General features: G+C 42.7%; 2 protein-coding genes across 5 annotated transcripts in view; one reads left to right on the top strand and one right to left on the bottom strand.

The window, feature by feature from the left end:
* Window positions 1–7,055, top strand: part of LOC127000359 (delta and Notch-like epidermal growth factor-related receptor) — a 189,996-nt gene extending 182,941 nt beyond the window's left edge. For 2 of the 4 annotated variants that reach the window (XM_050863992.1, XM_050863990.1), the window contains exons 11-13: window positions 1,365–1,519; window positions 1,810–1,958; window positions 4,317–7,055. In XM_050863992.1, the coding sequence (XP_050719949.1) occupies window positions 1,365–1,519; window positions 1,810–1,958; window positions 4,317–4,461 (449 nt within the window). In that variant the 3' untranslated portion in view covers window positions 4,462–7,055. The remainder of the gene's footprint in view (window positions 1–1,364; window positions 1,520–1,809; window positions 1,959–4,316) is intronic. The other 2 variants (XM_050863993.1, XM_050863991.1) reach the window with 2 other exon arrangements.
* Window positions 7,056–10,008: 2,953 nt separating this feature from the next.
* LOC127000358 (GDP-Man:Man(3)GlcNAc(2)-PP-Dol alpha-1,2-mannosyltransferase-like) lies at window positions 10,009–15,760 on the bottom strand. The gene is made up of 4 exons (XM_050863989.1): window positions 15,610–15,760; window positions 13,556–13,733; window positions 13,080–13,204; window positions 10,009–12,761 (listed from the first exon to the last, which is right to left on the bottom strand). The coding sequence occupies exons 2-4, from the start codon at window positions 13,724–13,726 to the stop codon at window positions 11,543–11,545; spliced, it is 1,515 nt and encodes a 504-aa protein (XP_050719946.1). The 5' UTR covers window positions 13,727–13,733; window positions 15,610–15,760; the 3' UTR covers window positions 10,009–11,542.
* Between the last annotated feature and the right edge of the window lie 3,979 nt (window positions 15,761–19,739).

The raw sequence follows: 19,739 nt of genomic DNA, 5'->3' as shown, positions 1-19,739 counted from the left end.
CACACACATACACACAGCCTGGCCCCTGCATGCTGGACGGCCTGGCTCGGGGCTGCATGTTCCCGGCCTCCCGTCGCCGCCAGTAGCCTGAGTGGTGCCCTGTGTGCTCCACGCCACGCACGCCTCGGATACACCCCACGCCTGCTGCAGCGACTACTGGGAATGTTCACCGAACCGTACGCGCCGCTCCAGTTAGTATAAAAAGAAATAAAAAATTGAGCTTGGGTAGGAAAAAATGTTATGAAAGTCAAATGGGTCAATAAAACTTTATTTTGATACTTTATTCTTTATCATACTTGTTACTTTTTTTCCGTGAAGAAGGCAGACTAAGGCCCGGAAAATTATGTTAAGATGCAGTGTTGCACCTGTAAAGAGAAACCAACTCGAGGTTATCATTTATGTTGCAGGTGCGTCCCTCTTGATGAACTCAAAGCCGTAGGAAGGACGTAATGCATTAGAAGGAGAGTTAGTTTTGAGGGCTTTTCTTTTTTACCTGATATGAGTACTTAATGGAGTAGTGCGTACGGTTTGGCGAGCCCCCCGCCATGCACGTTCTGTCCTCGGCACCGCCACGCTGCCCCGGCCCGGTGCGGGATGCCGCCCCAGCACGCTGCAGGGACGTGGGCGTGACTCCTCCCGGCGGGGCTGCACGCCTGCCCGCCCCCCGCCACCCACGAGCACACAGGCTGCCCCCCGCGGCCTGAACACACACACGTTTTGATCCTGTGCTCCTCACCACAACTGTCTGTGCTCGGATGAACTTTGTACTTGACTCGTTATCATTTCCTTGTGACCTAAACATCTCCTGTTAGGGTGTACCTTTGCGTGATGGAGTCACTGATCAGTTATAAAAAGTTTTAGTTTTGTACCACTCAGGTAATTTATCTGATATATTTTTTCCTCAGTGGCGTAGCAAGGGGTCTGCATTTTAGGGCATTCACGGGGAGGCCCAAGCTACCTGTAGGGGCTCCAAATCAAATCCCATTTTCTTTCCCTCATAAATTCATGTACGGGGTCCACGGGGGCTAGGCTCCCCATAGCTACGCCATTGATTGTCTCTCTTTTCATATTTTGTCTAGTTCTACACTGCAGGCAGTCAACAATGCATACAATCATTCTGCCATGTAAACTATACGTACACATTCTATAAAGCAGATTTACCTGTATTTACCTCTGCTACAATCATCCTTATGTTCCATCTTTGCCTGAGCCTCATGGCGCCATTCTATCATGTAAATAACATGTACACAGTATACACACGTGAGTTACTTGTGTTTGCCTGTACTCACAACCCTCCACTCTGCCTGAGCCTCACCCTTCTCGGTCTGCTCTCCCGCGGCGCCTCTGGCCGGGTCCTCACATAGACGAGGCCGTGCCGGAGACGGTGGGCGTCGTGGGCACCATGGAGACGGCGCCCCTGGAGGTTCACCTTCCCATGGACATGCCCTTCGACCATATGAAGAACATCTACGTGGCCATCGCGACCCTGGCGGCGGCGCTTCTGATATTCATCGTAGTGGTGAGTCGAAGGCAATTCAAAAGAGTACAGGTTCTGAGACTTTTGAGCAGTTTCCAGTATTTTATCTACATAGACAGTACATTAGTTTAGTATGTCTGTCTGTCTGTCTGCTGTAGACATGGTTTGTGGTGCTCCGAGTCGGGTTAGACATGTTTTTTGGTGCTGCAGGGGGGGTTGGACTTGGTTTGCAGTGCTTCAGGTGGGTTAAATATTATTTGCAGTGTTTCAGGTGGGATGAATATGGTTTGCAGTGTTTCTGATCAAGTTAGACATAATATCCGATGCTTCAGGTCGGAGTCTGCCATTGCCGGGTCAACAGGACGTACAAGAAGTTTTTAGTGAAGCTGCCGCGGCCACACAAGGTGATGCCCACCGTGAAGCGGCCGCGGCCCACCTCCCTCTTTGAGAAGCCGAGGTTCGTGAGGAACTGGTACGACAAGTTAGTGTAGCTGTTCCCAGGAGGGTGAGGGTGCCCACTGACGGGACAACGGGCCGCTCACTCTCTTTACGTCCTGTACACCCTAAGTCACCCTTACACCGCACGACTTTATCCTCTGATTACAAAACTGTCGTAGTTAGTGTAGCTGTTCCAGGGAGGGGGAGGGTGCCCACTGACGGGACAACGGGTCACTCTCACCGTCTCTAAAGCCAAGGTCTAAATAAATGGGAGGTCAACTCAGGCGCAGATTAGGTGACGTCAGGTGGTCAGTGGGAGGAGTCTCCTCTCTCTCTCTCTCTCCATCCACAAGTATAAAGGAACCTAAGCTAGCTGGCAACCCCCTTAGTCCCTCTCTCTCGCTCGCTCTGGTAAATTCTCTCTCTCTCTCTCTCTCTCTCTCTCTCTCTCTCTCTCTCTCTCTCTCTCTCTCTCTCTCTCTCTCTCTCTCTCTCTCTCTCTCTCTCTCTCTCTCTCTCTCTCTCTCTCTCTCTCTCGTTCTGTGTGTGCGTGTGCGTGTGCGTGTGTATAATAGTAAAGGTAAAAGGAAGAGGAATCATTAACAATATTTTGCATATTATGTGTAGTACTACTTTGTAGTTTCATATATTATGCATGTAGCATCTTAGCCAGAGATTAATAGAACCTTTATTACATACTGAAGTTCTTGGTAGTTTTCCAATAAATCCCGTATATTTTATAGATTTATTAGTGCAGGATATAAAAGGCATACATGTGCTTTGAAAGTATTTTATTTGCTCTTGTACTTTTCTTCAGTATGTACAAGCATTACACAAGCTATTACATACTATATACCTTTATTTATATATCTATCTATCCATCTATCTGTATTTATTCATCTATCCACCTATATATCTGTCTATATGCGTCACACCCCAGTGCAAATGTGGAAGTGACACACACCAACACACACACACACACACACACACACACACACACACACACACACACAGGTATACACACACACACACACACACACACACACACACACACACACACACACACACACACACACACACACACACACACACACACACACACACACACACACACACACACACACACACACACACACACACACACACACACACACACACACACACACACACACACACAGAGAGAGAGAGAGAGAGAGAGAGAGAGAGAGAGAGAGAGAGAGAGAGAGAGAGGCCAGAAGGTCCCTTAACTTGTTGCGGTGTGAATGTGACTGGAGGGGTTGCCTGCTCGGTCAACTTTATTTTATACACTGTGCTACGTCATTTGGTCAGAGGGAGGAGCCTCGAGAGGATGCGCGGAATGAAACGAGTTTTAAGCCGACCTTGAGTTGACCTCCCTTTCTTTAGATCTTGTCTAAAGCCTGCACACCCCAGCACTGCACGAGTTTATCCTTTCGAGACATAGGTCGGTATTATAAGACAGTTTCGCTTCTCACATCATCTATTTCTTAAGGCCAAGGAGGGGGTCAGTCGGGTTCTAATGAGTGCTTCTTGAGGGTCATGGTACAGAAGAAGAGTCAAACTACCATCAGGGTCATAAAACTACTCCTGGAAATGCCCACAACTCCTACGAAAGCCTTGTCAAATATGTGTTCTTTGGTTTTTATTTTTTACATTGCGGCCTATTGCGCCGGTAGGCTTCTTCCCGGTGGATCCTGATGGTCGGCCCAGCCCGTTCTGGCACAGGCGAGTGTTTATAGTGGCGCCATCTGGCGAAATGTCTTGCAATACGACCCATAATGCCTATAATCTGTTCATGTTGACTTCGTAAATAAACCCCGCCCACGACAGCCAAACACCCATCAATGAGACTTTACTTCCCAGCATTTCCCAATCACATTCTTCTTGAGTGGGAAAGGGAGCGTGTTCCTTGTGGATTGGTGATTGGTAATACTGGATGGAGACAAGAAGGGAGATTATTTACCTAGTCAATATGCGGAGTATTTAGGTTCCCTGCATGCAAAAATAATTCCTGAAAAAAAAACATGCCTACATAATGTTCACTTTTTTTTATATCTGTACCATTAGAAAACAAGTCGTAGAGCATGAATGATATCGCTACGGTAGATGAACAACAACGAAACCACATGTATCCTTAGTTGTATAATCACGCTCTGTACTGCCTGGGGGTTGGGATGGCATGTTCCTCCCTTCTCCTTTGTTGTTTACTTGCAACAATAAACAATCAATCAATCAACAAATGAATGTAAATAGTCAATAATTTACTGTTTTTATAGCACGGAACGTAGACTAGCTCTCTGTCTCCCCTAACTCACGTAAAACAGTCCCGCCTTCTTTCCGTCTTCCTTTCTTCACCATGTGCCTAACACTGTGTCTACTGCAGGCGGGGTGACCGGGCGGGGTCCCTGCGGCTGGAGGCGGAGAACGACGGCGCCTCCATGCCCATGACGGCGTCCAACTCGAGCTCTGACGCCGTGTACTACAACATGGACGTGTGCGACAACCAGGAGCTGCCCCTCATCAAGTAGTCGCCGCCACACCCACCCAGCACGACATAGCCACCTCCTCCTCCTCCTCCTCCTCTTTTTCTTCCTCCTCCGCGACACCCAGGAGCTGCCTCCCAAGTAGTCGCCGCCACGCCAACTCCGGCACATCTGCACCACCACCTCTGTCTGCTCTCCCTCTTTATTTCCCTCTCCTCTTCCATCGCGTTGAAACACTCCAGACTTCTGTCTTACTAGACCGTTTCATCTCTTCAACCACCCCGACGACTGTGGTGATTTCTTTAATCCGTTATTGCGTGTGAATAAACTTTCGTATTCATATGAAGGTGATGATAAAGAGCAGAAGGATGAAGAAGAAGAAGGGCTCGCCGCTGTGCATCTTGTGGAAGTTTGCGACAAAACGATCAGGATTGCCCCGCTCAGGCAGTCCCCGCAAGGCAATGTTACGAGCCTTCGCTGTTTTCGTCTGAGTGCTTGGCCAAGTGTTGTGTTCCACTGCGGTGAGCTACTTCTTTTCTCTTCGTCGTGTTTTGAACATTGCAGAGACTCAAATGGTTGATGTGTACGCCCCACGAACACGTGAAGAGGTTACAGTACAATTAGCCTACCTTGTATTATGGTTAAGATCATTAATTATTCGTTTCCAGGCCTACTTTTCCGCACTTCACACGGTTTTCTTGAGTATCCCTCAAATACAACACCAGAATCACGGCCAAATTTTAGAGTTCCAACCTCTCAGTATTTCTTGTGAGAGACAGCTGATGAAACAAGTCAAAGTTGGTAAACCAAATGAAGTGGGAAAGAACTAGACAAAAAATAAATAAAGTAAGATTAGCACTTCAGGTCCAACATACACCAGGAACACAAGTAGTCATTAAAGAGCAGAGTAAACTACAGCATTTAGTGAGGCAGAATTCTCTAGTCAAGCTTACGTTTCTCTTGGACACGTCATGAACCTTGGCTAATAAGGTACCGATGGTGTTTCCTCGATGGATTCCATTTCACACATGTTTCATAATTCCTTTAGAGTCCCTATACAGTGCATTTAGATCCTGTTGATGTAGTCATTTATACCCCTTAAAGGATAGACAGACATCGTTTTAGAGTATTTTATGTGAGGTCATAATATTTTACATCTACTTACCGTTCAGTATGCCACAGATGATTAGTTTAAAGGAATATTTCAGAGTCCTCCATAGGCTAAGCCGAGAAAAGGCGCTAAACTCTTAAGGTTTTTGTCTGTACAAACTGAAGATGTTAAGGCAGCATGGCGGGTCTTGACGCCGTGCATTTAGGATCGAAAGTAGAGCACACGTACTACGCCTGGTTCTCGCCACACAGAAGATCAGTCAGCCAGCAGCTTCATTATATAGATAGTGCGTACCGCCAGCCAGCCAGTCAGTCCTCTTGTTTACATGCACATCTTATTTATCACACACGGCACGTAGACGTTTCACAGAAGGCATTCCTTTCATCATCAGGTTCAGGGGGTTCGAAACTGGTCGACACAGACTCGTCCTCGTGATTCACTGCTACTCACCTTTGTTAACTGTTATATCCCGATTGAAAGCTGCACCGGAAGGGTTCACTCGAGACTTGTTCCGAGGCTTCACCAACGCATCGAGATATCTTGTGTCGGTGACTCTGAAGCAGCGACGGTGTGGAGATACTCGACCGAGGAGTCACCCACTGAGATCACGAGGACGGGCCCGTGTGTACCACTGGTGAGGGGCGTGGGTGAGGGTGTCGCCTGCCCCGTACCCTCCCAGTAGCCCCGTGAGCATCCCCATTAGCTACGTCACGGGAGTCACCAGCAGGATCACGAGGATGGGTCTGTGTACCATCTTGAGGTGAGTCTTGGTGGTGAGCTTAGTGGTGTGGGGGGGAGGGTGTTGCGTGCCTCGTGTTGCCAGGGGAGGGATTCTTCTTTGGCATGTTCTTGGTCTTCGTTGTTCGCGGTACTGTATAATATCGAGGTGAGGTTCCATTAAAGATTTGAGTCTGCCCTCGTTCTCACGCTCTCACTTGCAGCCAATTGTTTATATATTTTTTTCGTATTTCGTCGCGTTTGTGTGTGTGTGTGTGTGTGTGTGTGTGTGTGTGTGTGTGTGTGTGTGTTGCAAGCTTCGTCCGTACTCTTCACGTTCGCCTCCTCTGCCGCCATTACACCCGCCGCCGCCGCCGCCGAGCCACGCAGTGCACAACCCTCACCGCCAAACACAAGCGGGAGAATATTTTGGCGAAGCTTGTTTCTGCAGCTCCCCCGAACACCGTGTTATGAATCCTCCACCACTTTCCCCTTTACGGATTGATCAAGTGAGGAAATTATAAGTAATTCCATCTTCTGGTACTACTACTAAGAGTGTGGTGTATAATAAATGTCCATATTGTTGAAACTAAATGCCCACTTTCCCTTCCCATCGGCTCAGACGTTGTATGACTAGACACTCGCCTCTTTCATCATTTCCAGAGTTTTGTACAACTTCTCACTCTCTAGGAAGCAATGTCTCTATTTGTAAGCATACGCTGAAGTTGATTAAACTGCAAAAAATATATATAAAAAATCTCGTGTAATACTTTTCAAGGTATAAAATAATAAAGTTAATATATGTGTTGTACATCAGTGTTTGGATCATTTTTATTCCCATCGTCTTTTATTCTGCCGGACGTGACATTACTCGGTGCAACACTTGGGATTACTTGTCCACTTAATAAATCGACGAACAAATTGGTGGTAGTAATAGTAGTAGTAGTAGTAGTAGTAGTGATAGTAGTAGTAGTAGTAGTAGTAGTAGTAGTAGTAATAGTAGTAGTGATAGTAGTAGTTGTAATAGTAGTAGTAGTAGTAGAAGCAGCAGCAGCATTATAAGTAGTGGTCAGACCCATAGAATAGTAGAATTTGGCCACCTTCATCACAGGCGCCATGTTGTTACCAAAAAAAGCCGGGTGACTCACATTAATGCTGATACAAGTGGGGATTTTTTGTGCTCTACTAACGGTTTCAGGGGCCGTGTTCCCCTGTTTTTCGAAAATAAAACTAACAAAGCGTCGGACAAGGATGTTATTTTGGCAGTGGATGTTTGAGACCCCGACCTAATGGGCAAAAATATGATTTGCTGTCACATGTGGATAATGAAGCACTTATAAGAGTAAATTTAGGGTAACCTTGGCTAAAAGTTGAAGGCACTGTGAGCGAGGCTAGCCCCGCCCCGCTCGTGACGTCGATGTGACGTTTAGCTCTGACGTACGAGTAATCTCCATCTAACCAGCAATTATGTCTTACTGCTTCACACACACACACACACACACACACACCGTAGCAATATTTAATCTACTGTAAATTTGGATATTCCTTATATGGACTATCATTTGGGGAGAAACAGTCTTACCCGAAGGAAATTACTTATCCTTTACATGGAAAATGTGATTATTGGTAGTACATGCTGCATGTATGTAAACGAGCAGTAGTTTCTGGTTTCATCCCTTGTCGGTTCACCAACCTCCCCCATACCCAACCTTTCCTTCCTCACACAAGCATCCCCACCCAACTACCCAACAACACCTCTGTCGTTGGCGGGGCTAGCCTCGCTCACAGTGCCTTCAACTTTTAGCCAAGTTTACCCTAAATTTACTCCTATAAGTGCTTCATTATCCACATGTGACACCAAATCATACTTTTGCCCATAAGGTCGGGGTCTCAAACATCCACTGATAAAAATAACATCCTTGTCCGACGCTTTGTTAAGGTTTTATTTGCGAAAAACAGGGGAACACGGTCCCTGAAACCTTTACTAGGTATCGTTAAGCTCTCGAAGAAGTACTGCGAACACGAAAAAACGCTATTATATCAGCTCCAATTTGACTTTCGCGCTACATTTTGGTCACAACAAGGCGCCTGTGATGAAACTGACTACTCTCCTATTCTATGGCTCTGGTGGTGGTGGTAGACGAAAGGTGACTGAAGAATACTTAAGGGGCTATTACACTGGGCAAATTTTCCGTGATCTTCAGTCAAACCACGATTTTCCAAAGCTACAGTACATTTCACCAAAGGACGACGGTATTACTCACCATCATCATAATCAGCAATAACAAGAAACAAATGAGAACCACGCCAGCGAAAATCGTGGTTTGACTGAAGATGAACGGAAAATTTGCCCAGTGTAATTTACTCTTTACCCTCCCCTCCCCACGGACAGCAAAGACCGCCTTCCCTTCGTCTTTCCCGCAAACCTTCGTTCCAAAAATGCTAGTGAGTAGTGACTCTCAGTACGCATCATCCTTCCCTTTGATTTTCGTCGCTAAACCTTCATGACTCTTGGTACAGGCCCATAGCTCTGCCAGGGTGACATGATACGCTACCTCTCGCCAAGAAGATGCCGTGAATCGAGATGAAAATCAACCACAACCTGACCCAAGAATCATACCCACACAACCACCCGGCCCCCGAGTGTTGTAGCAGTATTAGCTTTACTTATAAACTGATGTTAGTATAATTATTACTATAAATGATAAAAATTATTAAAGAATGCCCCCCAAGCCAGTCTGTTCAGATAGTGCTTCTCTGGCGCCTCGGCATCGTTTTCAGGCCTCCCTTGGTTTGTTGGGAGTCCTCAGGCTGTCAGTCTCGCATGCTTTCGTGCTGCATGTTTTAGATATTTGCCTAACCTCCCCATATGTAAGATAGTTCTGCTTGGTATTGTTACTCAACAGTAACTCTCGGGCTCTCAAATATTTGCGAAAAATTAGTAAAGCGAAAGATAGAGATTATGACGAGTAAAGGTTAAGAGTAGCTGAAATGTTGAAGTCACTTTTTACACACCATTGGCGATTGGAGGTTATTAAATCAGTTAATAGTTTTTCACCTTATAGAGAAGTCTCCTACACTTGACTGTATAATAATAATATAGATAAGATGCGATGTGAGAAAAAAATTAAATAATTTATATGAACTTGCCGCATCATCGAGCGGCGCACCTCGAGTAGTGCAAATGTGGCTGGCTGCGTCCGTGGAGTTCACCGCGGCACTGGAAGCTTGGCGGCAATCTCATGAAAATCTTGCTGAAAAAACTTCTGCTGACCAGACTACTGGTGCTGTACGTGGCAGGCTTCACAAGACCAAATGTTGTAGAATTAAATGTTGATGTTTTGTTATAACAAAGAATTTGTTATAGACCAAAAAGCTGTGGAGACATTGCATAGCAAACTGCAATGTTGTTTTTTACTAAAGAAAATTTGGAGGACAAATGATGGTGCTGCTATGACTACTACTAGTGCTACTACAATTAATAATAATAATAATAAAAATAATAATTATAATATAATGATTCTACTACCATACTACTAATTCTACTTCTATTACATGACCAACTGCAATAAGAACACACTTTAATATTACTAAAGCGATAATATTCAAGTAAAACTTTTTTCATCAACAACTTTTATTATCTGTTCAAGCAACACCTATCAGCCACTGACTCATTAAGTATTTTTTTTCTCTATTTTATTGGCTTTGCAAGCTGAATCGGTACACGACCTGTTGCAAAGATTATACAACTCAAACATCAAAAAGAAAGGTAAATCTTTATAACCATGCAGTTTCTATAAATCTGGAGAGTTTTTGCCAAAAAATGTAGTTCTGTCAACATATCTAGACTTATGTATTGTAGATTTCAGGAATTTTTATGCAAGAGGAATGCAATAGAAGAACTGACTTAAGTACAAGCTACTAATTGCATAACACATTTCAGAAGAAGCAAAATCCTTGGCCTAAAATTGAAAGGCCTAATCTTTGGTATAGTACCTTCTGTGAACTAATATTAAATAAAACCTGCAATCCTATATGGAAAAAGGCTTAACATTTAGAAGAAAACTTTTAACATGTGTGGCACCACAAATTGTAATAACTGGCAGACACTGGATAACATGCAATATACACTTCAAATATTAGATATCTTCTGCAGAGAAACTCATAATAAATATCACAAGACTGAATAAATTATTAAAAAGCATGCTCAGATACACGTAAATATAACACATTTCCTTTTTAAATTGTAAATATAGTCTACAAACATATATAACTGTTATGGAACTATAAATTTAAAAAGAGTCATCCAGGTTTTCTTTATCTTCACAAATCCAGAGTATGCCTTTCGTCACAGAGACCAGACCCTTTTCTCTTCATATCACATATCACATATTATCCCATAATGTTAACAATTCATCTTAAAAAACTTCCTCTAGTCTACCTATTCATTTCTAGTTCTATAGAAACAGATTGTTAACATCTGGGTTAGGGTCCACAGCCTCAGTGTTCTTCCATGTGTCCTGTGCCTTTACATCTACAGTGGAGGATACACCCTCAGGAATAGAAGATCCTTAGTTATCTATGCTAAAGATCACACCGGGTCCCAGCTGTATCCAAAGGTCAGTCATTACGAAGCTTCAAGCTCTGTCTGGGAGGGTACTGGCTGGTGATCACGAGTCAGCATGTGTGCAGACCGTGGCTGAATGACATACACACACAAGAGGTGGATGGACAGATGAGTCGGCAAGAAGATTTCTCGGTATGGATGGGATTAGATAGTGGACATTCACTGTAGATTATTTCAACAGTGACTTAAGAACTTTAAATGTTTCAAGAAAACACTAAGTACTAAGTACATAACTGACTAACAAATGGTATTTCACTGCTGCTGGGTGGTCGGTCCTCTATAGATTGAGGAGGAAATGTTCTGGAAATGGTATGTATGTAGAACACAACATATTAACAAGCAGAAACAACTGTTCATCAGTGACTTCACACTGACAATGAGATAACAGCATTGATGTGGATGCAGCCCCTAGTGTTATCATCAGCCTCACAACCACCTGCATTCTTATCAGTAACCACAATATCCACGGAAAGCATGATATAAAGTTGACTCAAGAAAGAACGGCAAAGGCTACAGATCATGGAAAGCCCAATGGTTTCAAAACCACAACAATGCTAAGCCTTCAATATCACTGCAAACATTAATCTTAAGAATGCTGAATCATTCATTATCCAAGTCAAACATTTGTTTGCAATAAATAACTAAAGCTAGTAACATTTTAACATGATAGATTAATTTAGTACAACATTAGTGGATGCAAACAGACTCTCACAAGCACTAAGGAAGGCCATTTCAAACTCAGTGTCACTGAACCTGTCAACAGAACTCCTGGCTGCTAATCGCATTGTTTCTTTTGCCTCGTCAGAAGAGTCCAAGACAGTCTTCATTGCTTGTGCATAAGACTCTACATCTGTTGCCCTGTATCCAGTGGGCTGCCCATCATGCTCTATAACAATATCCATCTTTGGCCCTCCAGAATCATGAGCTACCATTATAAGGCCACCAGCCATGCACTCCACAACACAAATGCCAAAATGTTCGCACCACATTGTATGCAGTCCAATTGTACCTTGCTTAACACACTCAAGAAGTTCCTCAAATGGTGCATTAAGCTTCCAGACTACTTTGTCCTCAATGTCAAGAGATGCTGCCAATTCTTTCAGTGAGGTGACCCTCTGCTGATCTTCCTCATTTCGGCAGCCACCAATTATCACAAGCTGAACATCTATACTAGAATCCACTATTTCACAGAGGCGTTGGAAAGATTTCAACTGTAAGGCATGGTCTTTCTCAGGACGAAACTGACCGATGGACACTAAGGATTTGATTTTTTTCTCTGAATCTGGGATTATCTCAAGACTTTTGAACTGTTCAGTGTCACATGGAGGATAAACAATATGTGTGCGTCGGTTCACCCCCCACAGTTTTGATATGTGCCCATGCGTCCAAGAGGAGTTCACCATCACCACCTGTGCACTCCAACCAACCAGTGAATACAGCTCAGCAAACAGCCTGTAGTACACCATCTTTGCTAGACTGAAAAATGTACTGTTAGCAATAATTCTCCTGTTGTTGTGAGATTCAACCCGATCTGCAATTCTGTTCAACATGTCAGTACTAATCGTGGGGTAGTGAGTGTAGCATCCCACGACACATCCCCCAATGAAGCGAAACACTGGATATGTGAATGCATAGCCCATTGTGTCAATATAAATGTCTGGGCGAAACTTTGATAATGCCTCCCCTGCCAACATGATAGATCCAAGACTCTGCATGAACAGTGTAAGGAATGGATAATATTTAGCCTCAACAATGCTGCGACTTCTCAAGAATATAAACTCTACAGGCTGTGGCAAGGAAACGTTGAACCTTTCTCTTGCTTTTTGAAGAATCTCCTGAGGTGAAGCGTCTGTGTCTCCAGTATAAATGTAGCATTTGATATTTTTGTACCTGCAATGAAAACACGGTATTACCAACCAACAAACAAACCAGTTCAGGATACCAGGTGAGAACATTCATTCAAATATAACAATATTTTAGGGAGTCTATGATGCCTTATCTTTAAAACATTATATAAGATTCTGAGATTGCTTCCACTGTTGAGCCTATAAGAAAAAGGGTTATAGCCACAGGATCATATAATATCCCACACATCATATGATTGGTCAAGACCAGAAAGTGAAATATGTTAAAGCCTTGAGGAAAAGATCACCTCTGAAGTGCAATACACAGCTAGTTACTCCAAAATGCTTGTAATGCTTGACTCACTTTCTCTGCAGTGACCTGATAGAACACCACAGCACCCTTTCCCCTCCTCCACCAGCATTGCAGTATGGGTGAAAGAAGGCTATGTGAATCTGCCCTGGGTCACCTCTTGGCAATGTATACACACACTGTAAGATCACAAGACAATTAAAACAGTGAGAGTATAATTACTTTTAAAAGATATCATATTATTGAAAGAAAAGGCTGAAAGGCATGACACTTGCTAGTTTTCCAGGAAACACAGAAAACATAGAAGTAATTTGGGGAGGAAGAAAAGGAAAAAAAAATATGGTATTGAGTAAGATAAGAAATGACATGAAAATGCAAGATGTAATAGTATGAGGAAAAATTAAAAGTTCAAACTTTTACCATTACTATGTAAAGTAACAGGAACAAAGAACAGGCTGTGCGAGTCCTATTTGTTACACCACAAACACTTAAATGACTAAACGCTCACTATAATTTAGAGTAACTCTTACAAGTTTGAGAAGTAACCAGCAGAGGCACAGCAGCCCCACCAGGATAACAAGCAGCTGCAGCAGGACAGTGATGGCCAGTGACCACACACGCACCGACAATGAAAACATTTGTGACACCAATTCAAACATCTCCAGCAGGGAATCCTTGATGCTGTTTATGGTGTGTATCATCGTCACCCTGAAACAGTGATATTGGCATAACACTCAAATATGGAAAAAAACAAATATAAACATAAATGATGTGATGAGTAAGATTTCCCACACACAACACAACCCAAACTTAGGTATTGAGTGATTGGTAATAGGTGATATGATCATCCATGATTTTGGAGAAAAATAGGTAGAGGCCAATATGTAGCCATACCAAAGCTAGTAGGTATAGGCTCAGATCCTATGTGCTGTACTCGTGAAGAATTGGTAAATATGCACTTTTCACAGCCACCTTAAAATACCATATACGCCTTCATATTGCACCTCCAAGGAGCAATGGTCAGCATGCCTACTAAGGATTTCAGAGGCTGTGCGGCCTCGTTTTTTGGGAATAATATCGTAACGAACAATCGTATCGGTACGAGATTTTGCGACAGTGTATTTCACACACTGCCTTAATTTACAAGTAGAGAATAAAGGCACTTGTCCCTATACCAAGAGGGTAAAGTCATCAGTGTCAGGCAAAGATACGAACACAACTACCAGAGGCTCCGCCCACCTTGTTCCTCTTCCCTCCATCTCCCGCCTCCTCCCTTCTCCCTCAATATATCTCTCTCTCTCTCTCTCTCTCTCTCTCTCTCTCTCTCATGTAGCTTCGTAACTATAATGAATGAAAGGCATGCATTAATTGTAGTGGCGTTATATACTCTTTCTAATACTGATAGGCATCCTTTAAATAAAGTTGAGAGTAGGGTAACGTGTTACTTACATAGCCTAATTACCTCCGTAACTATTGGTAGCGTAGTGGTTTGGTGGTTTATGGTGTACGTTAGGGCTATTGTATAGCATGTACCTACTGATAAAAGTAATGGTGCTCTTATCGCCACAGTCTAGTGGTGCTATTAATTTTATTGTCCGGGAAGAGCTGAACGTATGGTACCGGGAAGAATAGCGAAGGTATAACAAAAAACAAACGAGAGAGAAACAAATACAAGCGAGCAATCGTTCTACCATCAATCATGGTAGTCATCATTTACCACCTCACCCTACTCTCACATGTCATTACGTCCACGGCCCAGATGTGTATCACTATGCTCAAAATTAAAGTCCCAGTATCACATCAAGCATGCCTTAATTGAAAAAAATCATTCTAGTATGTATGTATCTTCCAGAGAGAGAGAGGCGAGCCTCTGGTAGTTGTGTTCGTATCTTTGCCTGACACTGATGACTTTACCCTCTTGGTATAGGGACAAGTGCCTTTATTCTAGTGAAATACACTACAGCCTCTGAAATCCTTAGTAGCTTCAAATCCGTAGGCCCAGATCCAAATTCTGGTAAAGATTTGGGGGAACTGAGGGGCAGGGGAAGCCAAAATCACAGAAAATAGGCTAAAATTTCCTAGAAAATCCTAAATGAAGGAAAATTCCTAGTCTCAAAAGTAAGGCGTCCCAACTTTAACCTAACAGCCCCTCGCCCCCTGCAGCGAGCCTTATTTTCGAGAAAGGTTTTTCAAAGGGGGAGGCGGACTTATAAAGTATTACCTCAAGGGTAAAAAAAAGTCCTTGAGTTGGATTTTCAAAGCGTTTCCATGACTGTTGAAGGTTTGTAGAAAAGATATATGAAGAGATACTGATGTTTCATAAGGTAGGTAATGTGATACTGGCACGGACCTAAAACGAATCTTAACCATTTTTTTTTTTTTTATGGTGATGTTTCATAAGGTAGGTAATGAAATACTGGCACGGTACTAAAACGAATCTTAACCCCAAGGTGCTCTTTGCTGTGAGGCGGGTGACAGTCTGGAATAACACCGTGATGGCACCGTGATCATGAAGGAGAACTGACGGACGAACACCAGCCCTCAACACAAGCAACACAAGCAGGCACCACAACAACGGGGTTACCTGGTCACGGGGGAACTTGGATCTTGCTGGTCTGAAGGAGGGAAAAAAAGAAAGGTTTCACTGGGCCAATAAAAATAAGTTAACGGTCCCCGGAAGCCCACGTCAGCCTTGGCCTTCCAGTCTCCTCTGCCATGTAAACAACCCTGCCAGATTATCGTACTCAGAGCCTCGTATTTACCAGTTTCTGAGCCATAGCTATTGCAAAAAAAAAACCAATAATTAACAATTTTAACGATAACTATATATAAAGGCAGTTATTGGGGTCGAGGAGACAGTTTTGGGGTTGGAAATCGGGAAATATGAGACTGAGTACGACAGTCTGGCAACGTTGGCCTAACAATTCGAGAGAAAAATGACTTACAGGGAATTTTCAGCACATTGATTTACATAGATTTACATAGAAACTCAGACCACACAGACCCCATGGTCCAGACTTGGTGGTCTGTCCTTAAACCTAAGTGATTTTACATTAATCAGAAGACTCCAAAACGTTGCACTTCTACTCTAGTTGATATTAAGTTGAAGGAAGTGACGGTCGAGCTTATTTTTGAAGGAGTCAATCGTGTTACACTGGACCACTGATGGTGGGAGCTTATTCCATTCTCGCACTACAACGTTGGTGAAGAAAAATTTGGTGCAGTCTGAATTTACTTGTCTACATCTGAGTTTTACGCCATTGTTCCTCGTGCGCAAAGTGTCATCGATCATAAACAATGTTGATCTGTCTACATTCATGAAACCATTAAGTATTTTAAAACATTCGATCAATTTTCCTCGGAGGCGACGTTTCTCAAGAGAGAACATGTTAAGGGTAGAAAGCCTTTCTTCGTAGGATTTGTTGCGCAAGGAAGGGATAATTTTCGTTGCCCGACGCTGAACACCTTCTAATTTAGCAATATCCTTTGCATGGTGGGGAGACCAAAACTGTACCGCATATTCTAAGTGGGGTCTGACTAAACTGTTGTAGAGCGGGAGTATTACATCTTTATTCTTAAATAAAAAGTTTCTTTTAATGAAGCCCAACATTCTGTTCGCTTTATTTGCTGCATCGATGCATTGCTGTGAGAATTTGAGGTTTGACGCTATTTTGACCCCCAAGTCCTTGACGCATTGAACGCTTTTGAGTTTAACGCCGCGCATTTCGTAATCAAACTTCTTATTCCTCGTTCCAACTTGAAGGACCTGGCACTTGTCTACGTTAAAGGGCATCTCCCATCTATCCGACCAAGCTGAAATTTTGTGCAAATTCTCTTGGAGGCTTTGCCTGTCTTCGTCAGTGAGAACCGAGTTACCAATCTTTGCGTCGTCTGCAAATTTACTAATGCGGTTATTGAGTCCAACATCCACGTCGTTGATGTAAATAATGAAGAGCACTGGGCCAAGAACCGAGCCCTGAGGGACGCCACTAGTGACCGGCGCCCACTCTGAGTTAAATCCGTCAATCACTACTCTTTGTTGTCTGTTGCTCAACCAATTCGCGATCCATTGGTTTACCTGACCGTCAATACCTATTTGCTTTAATTTGTAAAGTAATTTATGATGCGGGACTTTATCAAACGCTTTCTGGAAATCAAGATAGACTACGTCCAGTGATTTGGTTACGTCATAAACAGTGAAGAGGTCGTTATAAAAGGTTAATAGATTTGATAGGCAGGATCTTTTGTTTCGGAAGCCATGTTGTGAGTCCCCAATTAATGAGTGGCTTTCAAGGTAACTCACAATTTTGTCTCTAATTATGCCCTCAAGTAGCTTACCTACAACCGAAGTTAGACTAATGGGCCTGTAATTACCTGGTACTTTTTTGTCTCCTTTCTTAAAAATCGGTGTCACGTTAGCCTTTTTCCAATCTGAAGGGACAATGCCTTGTCGCAAGGACATATTGAATACGGTTGTGAGGGAGGAGAGCATTTCGCACTTTGTTTCTTTCAGCAGAGTTGGATATACTTTATCAGGTCCAGGACTTTTATTTGTTTTAAGTGATTTGAGGGCTTTAAGGACTTCATCGGGTTTTATTTCAAAGTTAGACAATGCATTCTCGGGATTTACATTAGTACTGGTGTTGGTGGTGGTGGTGGGAGGACTGTTATTATTAAACACCGAGGAAAAGTAATTATTTAATAGGTTTGCAACGTGTTGGCTGTCAGTCACTAGTGCACCGTCGCTGTTTGTTAAAGGTCCAATTCCACTTCTGATCGCCTTTCTGTTGTTTATGTAACTGAAGAAGGATTTCGGATTATTTTTACAGTTGGCTGCAGTATTTTCTTCATATCTACGCTTTGCCTGATGCACTAATCTTTTTACTCTTCGCCTTGCATCATTGTAAAGTCTAATGTTTTCGGGCGTGCTTTGGTCTTTCTTTAACCTGTAAGACAATTTTCTCTCCTTGACTGAGTGTTTAATTTCGCTATTAAACCAAGGTGGACTTTTATTAGTGTTAATTCGCTTCTCGCACAAGGGGACAAATATGTCCTGCTGAGTGAGTAAGTGATTTTTAAAGTTTAGCCAGGCGTCCTCTGCATTGTCGTCATCTGATAGTTGCATATCTATTAGTTTTCGTCGGATTTCTACGATGTTGGCTCTTTTGAAATTGGGCACCTTAACTTTATTTTCAGTCACCGATGTTTGAGCTCTAATGTCAACGCGCACTAGTTTATGATCGCAGGAACCGAGGTGTTCTCCTACCGTGACATTACTGACTAGGTTATCTTGGGTCGCTTGATTGATTGATTGATAAGTTCATTGTTGAAAGGGACAACTCTCTTGCTCTTGCTGTACAGGTGACCCGCTGGAGAGTCAGGCCTTAATATCGGCACTGCCTTTAAAAAAAAAAAAAAAACACAAGCAGTATCCATCAACATCTTCTTATTCCTTATTTCTTGCACACCAAATCTTTTCCAGAAAACTCTTTATGGCTTCTATAATTTTCTTATTTGCTGCACTACCTCCCGAACCAAGACCAAGACCCCTCCCCTGACACCATCAAAAAGCATAAGGGAAGATCGAGTAATTTTAAATGTATCAATAGAATGAAGAATAAAAAAGCAGTTGGAACAGACAAAATAAAGCCAGAAATGTACAAAGAATTTGCCAAAAGTAAAGTATTACGGAAGGTGTTGGTTGAAGACCTTGGGGCAGTATTAGAGACAGGGAGGATACCAGAGGGATGGAGGGACTCTAGGACAGTCATGTTACCAAAGAAGTGTAGACCAAAGGTTAAAGAACTAAGGCCAATAGCTCTGACAAATGTAGGGTACAAGCTAATGATGGCTGTGATTAGAACTAGCTTGGAAGACCACATTAGGATAAATGGTATAGGTAAGGATACACAGGCAGGATTCACAGAGGGAAGCCGGATAGAAAACAACCTATTTATTCTAAGATATTGTGTAGAAGGAGCATATAAGATGAGGAAACCATTGATAGTAATCTCGATAGATTTTGCAAAGGCCTATGATAGTGTAAGAAGAGATAAGTTAATAGAAGTTTTAAAGGATAGCAAGGTAAACCCAGATATAATTAACTTCATAGCAGGAGTTTATGTAGGAGATAGAACTAAGATAGAGATAGATAAAGAAGAGGAGGAGATAGAAATAGAAGTGACCAGTGGGATTAGACAGGGATGTACTGCCTCAACTACACTGTTTAAGATGATTACTTTTAAAATAATTCAGGAGCTAGAGGAGCTAGAATGTGGGTACAAAGATGAGGCATTCAGGATTACCTCACTCTTCTTTGCAGATGATGGCATGCTTTTGGCAAATAGTGTAGGGGAAGCAGTACAGGTGATAGAGAAGATGGAGACTATAGCTAAAGAATATGGACTAGAAGTAAATAAGCAGAAAAGCAATATTATCATTTTAATATGGAAAACAAACCAGAAAATATAGGGGGCATTAGTGTTGGGGATAGAATTAAATATTTAGGAATAATAGTCAATGACAAGAGGAACTGTTTTCAAATGCATAAGGAAGAAATGTTCAGGAAAGCGAGAAGGCTAGCAAATATGACATACAATGTAATTGAAAAGAGCTGTTCAAGAATGTTAATAGGAAAGACATATTGGAAAAATGTTGCACTGCCATCCATCCTGTATGGGGTAAATATAATAAACATCACAAAGACAGACATAA

The sequence above is a fragment of the Eriocheir sinensis genome, chromosome 18 (genome assembly GCF_024679095.1).
Source record: "Eriocheir sinensis breed Jianghai 21 chromosome 18, ASM2467909v1, whole genome shotgun sequence".
Taxonomy (NCBI): Eukaryota; Metazoa; Arthropoda; class Malacostraca; order Decapoda; family Varunidae; genus Eriocheir; species Eriocheir sinensis.
The sequence above is the reverse complement of the archived record's forward strand: the minus strand, read 5'-3'. Positions and strand labels throughout refer to the sequence as shown.

Excerpts from the sequence above, each read along its gene's own strand:
- LOC127000358 (XM_050863989.1), bottom strand. The coding sequence starts at position 13,726 with ATGATACACACCATAAACAGCATCAAGGATTCCCTGCTGGAGATGTTT. Across the intron at positions 13,205-13,555 it reads GCTGGTTACTTCTCAAACTT|TGTGTGTATACATTGCCAAG; the intron begins GTAAGAGTTACT and ends GTGATCTTACAG. Across the intron at positions 12,762-13,079 it reads ATCAGGTCACTGCAGAGAAA|GTACAAAAATATCAAATGCT; the intron begins GTGAGTCAAGCA and ends TTTTCATTGCAG.